This window comes from Alligator sinensis, unplaced genomic scaffold (genome assembly GCF_000455745.1).
Source record: "Alligator sinensis unplaced genomic scaffold, ASM45574v1 scaffold337_1, whole genome shotgun sequence".
Taxonomy (NCBI): Eukaryota; Metazoa; Chordata; order Crocodylia; family Alligatoridae; genus Alligator; species Alligator sinensis.
This window is the reverse complement of record NW_005841927.1, coordinates 925,939-932,703: the sequence shown is the minus strand read 5'-3', so window position 1 is coordinate 932,703 and position 6,765 is coordinate 925,939. Positions and strand designations below refer to the sequence as shown.

The 6,765-nt window shown below is 55.4% G+C and overlaps 1 protein-coding gene across 1 annotated transcript in view; it reads left to right on the top strand.

Moving 5' to 3' along the window:
• Nucleotides 1-697: 697 nt before the first annotated feature.
• LIN28A (lin-28 homolog A) overlaps nucleotides 698-6,765 on the top strand; it is a 19,217-nt gene continuing 13,149 nt past the window's right edge. The window contains exon 1 of the mRNA XM_006019254.2: nucleotides 698-892. Within this exon, the coding sequence (XP_006019316.1) occupies nucleotides 698-892 (195 nt within the window). The remainder of the gene's footprint in view (nucleotides 893-6,765) is intronic.

Below are 6,765 nucleotides of genomic sequence, written 5' to 3'. Positions count from 1 at the left end.
GGGCGGGGGCTGCGGCGGTGCTGGGTCCCTGGGCCGGGGTCAGCGGAACTCCAGAGGCCACAAAAAAGAGAAGACAAAAACTTTCCTGCAACGGGAGGGGGGAGAGCTGAACCCCCCTCACCCCTCCTCGCCGGCGATGGGATCCCCGTGAGCCGGGATCCCCGGGGGTGGGGCCGGGGTCTTCGGCCCGGCTCCCTCTGCCCCTCTGCCAGCAGGCCCCGGCTCCAGGCTAGATCCTGGGGGGGTTTCCCGGGGTGCTCCCCCCTGGAGGGAGCAGTAGGCCCCCCACGACGCTGTGAAAGAGGGGTAACTGGGACCAGTAAGGGAGAGTAATTGGGACCAGTAAACGGGGCAACTGGGACCATTGTAGTTGGGTAACCAGGACTTGGGGGGGTGGTGATTGGGATTATGAAGGGGGAGTAACTGGGACCAGTAAAGGGGGGTAACTGGGACCAGTAAGGCAGAATGATTGGGACCAGTGAAGGGGATAACTGAGACCGGTAAGGAGGGGCAATTGGGGCCAGTATGGTCGGGTAGCTGGGACCAGTAAGGACGGGTAATTGGGGCTAGAATGGTCGGGTAACTGGGACCAGTAAGGGGGGTGATTGGGACAGTACGGGGGTGCAGCCGAGGGTCTCCCGGGCCGGGGAGGGGACGGCGGGGCTCGGGGGCCGCGGGCTCAGCAGGGTCGGGCCGCATGTTCCCAGGTGGCTGCGCCAAGGGCGGCGAGGAGCCGGCCGGAGACTCCCCGCAGGCGGAGGACGAGCCCCAGCTGCTCCACGGCTCCGGCATCTGCAAGTGGTTCAACGTGCGGATGGGCTTCGGCTTCCTCTCCATGACCAGCAGGGAGGGCACCGCGCTGGACTCGCCCGTGGACGTCTTCGTGCACCAGGTAGGGCGCGGGGGTCGCCCGCGGGGCTCGGCTGGGGGCCGGGGGAGCCCGGCGTGGGGTGAGCCGCTTGGGAAGGAGGGCCTGGGGGCCCCCGGACCGGCCGAGCGGGGGCAGGGAGGGAGCCCGGCCAGAGCTGCCTCAGCCGCTACTGAGAGATTGCTTTCGCTCTCTGTGATGCTCCACCTGGAGCCCTCGGAGCCGGGCAGATGCAGCAAAGCCCCAGGCGGCCGCGAGAGGCATCCAGGGCTCTGGGGCGGAGAGCTGGCAGCAGGAGCTGCCAAAGGACAAAGCTTTCACCTGCCTCCAAAGACAGCCTCCACCCTGGCAGGCCTCTGGGTGCCCCCCACTCCACCGGCCTTGGCACCGTGATTGGTTATGCCTTATCCATAGCTGGGGTTTAACCCAGACCCTGGGGTTGTGGGCCCCAGGCTTGCTCCTAACACGGGTCAAACCCAAGCCCACCCCAGAACCCAGTTGGCACCGAGGGAGGGCGGGGGGCTTTACAGCAGGTGGTGGCTCCAGCTGTCAAACAAAACCCAAAGCACCAACCCATCCACCACCTGGCAGGCAAGGGCATGCATGAGCACTGCCCACCTGGACTAAAAACCTGCATCGTTCTGCAGGATCCAGCTTCTGAACTGGGCAGGGTGGTGGGGCAGTGACCACTAGCAGCGAGCAAAGGGTCCAACTTTGGAAAGCGATCTACAGCCCTCGCAGTGCAATGAGGCTGCAGGGCTCTGCTTGACTGCTTCTGGAGGAGAGCCAGAGGTTGGGTGCTGGCACTCTTGGGGGTGTGGATGGTTTGCCTCGTACCTGCTGCTGCGGCTCTCCGGGCACAGGTCGAATGAGGTCAGTTGGCCAGGATGGACCAGCAAGAGGGCTGCAGCTATGAAGCATGGAGTGTGGGTTTTTTGTAGCAAACATGGATTTATTCTCCCAGTGTGAATGGGATCAAAGAAACATGTGCTTGTTCTCTTTATTGAAAAGCCAGGGCAATGCCTGTGGTATGATGCTCTCCCTGTTTCCAGGCAGTGGATATTTAATGTGCATTGACCAGGTGAATTTCTCTGGGAGATGTGGGGTATCCCCCCATGTTTTCACTCAGTACAAATGGAATGAGAGCTGCAGAGGACAGAGTTGTTTCTGGGGTCTCTGATGGCTGTGGCTGGAAGGGCTCAGTATAGGACTTGCCCAGAATTTGTGGTGGTCAGCGGCTGGGTTTTCATGCAGTTGACCAAGTGTGTGTGGAAAGCATGAGATGTAATAGAGGTGGGATTAGAGGCACCGGCTCCAGGAGAGAATTGGTCCCTTCAGGTGGGGCCGGAGTACATTGGTGGAACATACAAGCTCCAGAAGGAAAGAAGATGGGAACCCGAATTCCCTTATTGTGGGAGAGGGCAAGCAGCGCTTGAGCACAGCACAAACAGAGGGAACTCCTTTTGTTCTAATTACCGTCCTGCTGGTGGGCCATAAAATCAGCTGAATTTGGAGGCCAAGGATTCCCAGCTCACCTGGGAACACCTAGAGACTTCTTTACCGTTCTGCTGGCGATGCCCTTGCTTCCCCTGCCTCCTGTTGCAGGGGGTCCTTGGGTTTGTTCTCACAGGGGCTTTGTGACTGGGTACATGCGGGGCTGGAGTGGACCCGTTTAGGACTCTCTGGATAAAAGGCTGTCTGTGGATGCAGGGAACCAGGTTCTGGCCCAAAAGGACTTTCCAGGACCATGGTGCCCTGATGACCGAGAGTGGTCACTGTGTCCAGTGATGGACGGAGCCAAGTTCTCTGCTAGAGAAAATGGCCAAATCTTTTGTGCCTCTGCGCGGTGTGTGAAATTCAATGTGAGCCCGAGTAATGGAGTCTGTGGGTGGGAATCCTCCATTCTCCCCAGCATTTATGGCCCCCAGACAGTCTAGTTTTCTGATTGCCGGCACTAACATTCCTGCACAAAAAGAGAACAAGCCAGGGTGTCTCTGCCCGCTGTTACTGTCCCCACCCACTGTCTAGAGAAAGGCCTTAGACGTCCAGCTTCCTTAATTCACCCAGGATGTGGTCTGGGGAGCCCTGAGTTTGAGTCCTTGCTGTGATAGGTAATGAATGGCTTGTATTTCGATGGAAGGGATGGGGCCAGTTCATTCATGGCACTTGTCTGTGTGTATGGCCCTGCGGGAGAGGAGGGTCAGTGGTACCTCTGGTGCTCAAATGGCAACTTCTCAGCTTGCAAGCTTCCTCCTTTACTGTGTGATAAAGGGACAAGGCATCTCCAGATTTGCTTCTCGGGTGGAGGAGTTCCTTGCCGAGGGACTAGCTGGCTTTGGTCTGATAATGGAATAGGGAGCTTTTCACCTGGAGATCCCTGATTTGAATCCAGCCCCAGGTTGGTGGTGCGAGGCAGTTTGGTCCATGGGAAATGAAACCCAATCTCGGCACTGCTGCCCCTTTTCCTGCAAATATGTCATTGAGACTGGGCCGTGTTGGCTACCCTAGTTGAGAAGCCAAGGTCTGAATGGGAGAGAGACAGCAAATTCTCCTCCCTTCTCTGGAGTCGCTCTCTGGGACAGGGTGGAGATGCACTGAAGCCCTGTCAAGGGAGCATTGCCTGCCACTGTCCCCTGGGTACAGGGCTTCGCGGCTGGTAGCCCTCTGGGTGCTGCATTTGCTGAACTCAAGCATGTGGGGACCTTGATACAAAGAGATGGTGCCCAGGGTCAAAGGAGAGGGGGCCATAAACCAAAGTCTCCAGAGGAAGTGGACAAATGGACACAGTCAAGCCCGGAGGTGTCTGGCGAGGTGTTGAGAATGGGGGGTGGGACGTGTCTGCCATGGGGGATATCTCCATCCTCCACAATGCCCCACACCAGACACTGGGTTAATGCCTGCAGCCTCCTTGATGACCCACTCCTTCCCCTCTCCATTTACATATGTGAATGATGACCCACAGGAAGTAATTGTGGGAGAAAGAAGGGAATTGGCCTCTTTAGATCTATTAAATCACTTTATTACAGGAACCAGGTTTGAATGGTCCTTGCTGGTGGGGGTGAGAGTCTCCTTGTCTTCCCCCCACCCCCTTTATCTCATCTGGAAGATGTGGGCAGGACAGGAGAGGACCAGGACTGCCTAGCTCAAAAAAACCTCTGAGTTTTTTTAGACCCGGGAGATGGATTTGGGGGGCAGGGTGTTGAGCATGGGCAGCTGAGTTGGATGTGCCTCAGGATGCAGTGAGCTGAGAGTTGGCAAGGTCAGCTCCCCCAGCTGGCATAAATCAGGAGGGCTCCACCGCAGGCTGGGAAGCTTACCCCATCTGGGCAGGCAGGTGGCCCATGTGTTTGTGGGGATCCCCATCTAGCAGCATCACTGGGTCCAGGTGTTTTATGTCAGAGGAAACTGCAAGCAGCATGTGCCCAGCCATCAGCAGCATGGCCAGGAAGAATGGGGTAGATCCCAGAGGATCACTGAGAGGCCAGCAGAGACAGCCACAAAAGGGGCTCTTGAGCAATGGAATAATATAAAAACATGTGAAAAGTTGCCCCTGCCTGGTCCAGGAATTAATCCCCATCGTCCTCCTCCCCCGGGTAGCAGGGGCTGAAGGGAACATAAGCTCCCATTAAAAGGAAGTGCCGTGGCTGACACAATGAGTGGTGCCTTCAGCAGAGAGCCACAGAGCTGAACACCTTTGCTGGACTGGGGTGTGCTGCTTTGGTGACATGGAGGAGGTCCTGCAGGGACTGAGCTAAGGTGCAGGGCATCCCTGCAGAGCTAAGACTCTCCTGGGTCCCAGCCTGGCCCATTGGTGACAAGCCCGTCCTGGCAGAAGCCACGTGCAGTTTTGCCTTTCCCAACCCAACCCACCTGGCTTTCCCAACACCCTTTTAAAAGGATAATTTTGCTCCATACGCGTGGAGAACTATGCTCTTTATGACCTGCTCCGAGTCTACGAGGAGGGAGTTGGTAGAAACCAGATTGGGGTGTGGCACAGTGGGACTGCTAGTATGACAACCGGCGCGCTTGATGTTTGCAGCCAATATCTGTGGCAAAAGCAGCTTCCCCCAATGAGAGTGCAATAGAGGGACATCTCTGCTCATATCTCTGGGTATAGATGCGACCATGGACTGCATCTCAGCCAGGAAAGCTGGGCTTTTTAGTTCTACGTTGGAGACCAGAGCTGCTATCATTGCTGGAGAGTGAAAGCCCATGGGTTTTTATCACACTTCATTGCATTTGTTGGCTTTGAGGGCACTAGAAACAGGCAGGTCCAGAGCACTTTGGTTAAAACACTGTTCCCTGACATTAAAAAAAAAGAGTGTGGACAAACCAATGGGTCAGGCCCACAGCAAATCGAGTCCTAGTGAAAGCTGGTGAGGTTGGTAAGGGCTGTGTGCCTGTCTGTCTGTGCATGTACACAGGGGTACATGCATGTACACACTGCTCTGATGAGTCTCCGATTGCTAAGGAAGTGCCCAGCTGCTAATGCACTTGCACTCACTTCACATAAAAGTCCGTCCTGCTGCCACTCTGCTCAGCTCTCTTGAGTTCAAAGCTGCCTCTCCTGGATAAAGTTCTCCCTGCAGGTTTTATAATCCCTAAAGGGTGCAGCTCTGCTGGAGTGTGTGAGGCTCTGCGCATCTTCCTATTGTTCATATTACAATGGCAGAAACCCAAGAGGCTCCCTTGTGCCAGGCCCTCAACAGCTAGATCTGCCCAGTGGGAGATGAGTGACTTCTGCCAGGTCACAGGGGGCCTTGGCAGGGCCAGGAGCTAAACCCAACTCAGATGAGTCCCACTCTGTTACTTTAAAAGGCCACGCTAGTTTTAACCTCCAGTACAGCTGCCTCATGGCCAGCCCAGAAAGGGGAGAGACCCCCTACCTCTGAGAGCCAGGCACTGGCCAGTGAAAAGGAGCGTGGGAGGCTGTGTGAACCTGTGGAGGTTTTACCACTAGGGTTTTCCATCTTTTCTGGTCCACCTAAGGACTCTGAGGATGCAGAGAGGTTCTGCACCTTGGACAGTCCTTGGTTGGTGCACGGAGAGGACCGTTCCCCATCAGGCATCTGAATTCAGAGGTGAATTTCTGCCCAACTCTTGTGCAGAGTGCACCGGGATTTGCTCCCCATTTATACCTGGGGACTGACCCTCTCACCTGAACAAGGCTGCATAAAGATAGCTCTAGCCATGCAATTTTGCAGGAGTAAATCGGAGAGCATGCTGCAACCCCAAAGCCCGGGTTGGATTCAGACTGCCTGGTGTGAAAAAAGAGCGGGCTTGTCCCATCCCTCAGCACACTTAAAAAGGGGCTCTGAGCTCCTGTCTCTGTCTAAAGATTAACTGATCACTGCAGGCATCTCCCTTCCCCCACCCTGGGGCTTGGAGAGAGAAAACACCCTTAAGTCGTCTCCAAGATAAAGTGACTCCAAATGAATGGAAATCTCTCCCCTGCTGCAGGGAAAGCAAGCCTCACATCTAACCTAGGAAAGCCTGGCTGCATTTGAAATCTAGACTGGGCCTCTGGGTCAGAAGAGCAGGTTTCACCATGTGCTACTGTTTCCACCATGAATTTGCTCTCAAATGGTGGCTTATGAGTGGGGTAGGTCTGGACCCAAACTGTGGATGAAAGAGCTAATTCAACAATAACTTGTGCTTTTGGTTTTGGTGCCCTTGTACCCTAGGAGTTTATCCACAGCCTAAGTGAATGCGATTTCAGTTGGGGTGGGGATTGTAAAATGCAGTCGCCCCTCCTTTGATTAACAATTACGCAGCTCCTCTTTGAAAAGCAAGTTAAAACTACGGAAGAGAGCACCCTTGCTGGGGAATAAGAGCACCCGCAAGGGGAATTTCAAGGCAGAGCGAATAAGAAATAGATCTGTATGTGCTGAAGAGCA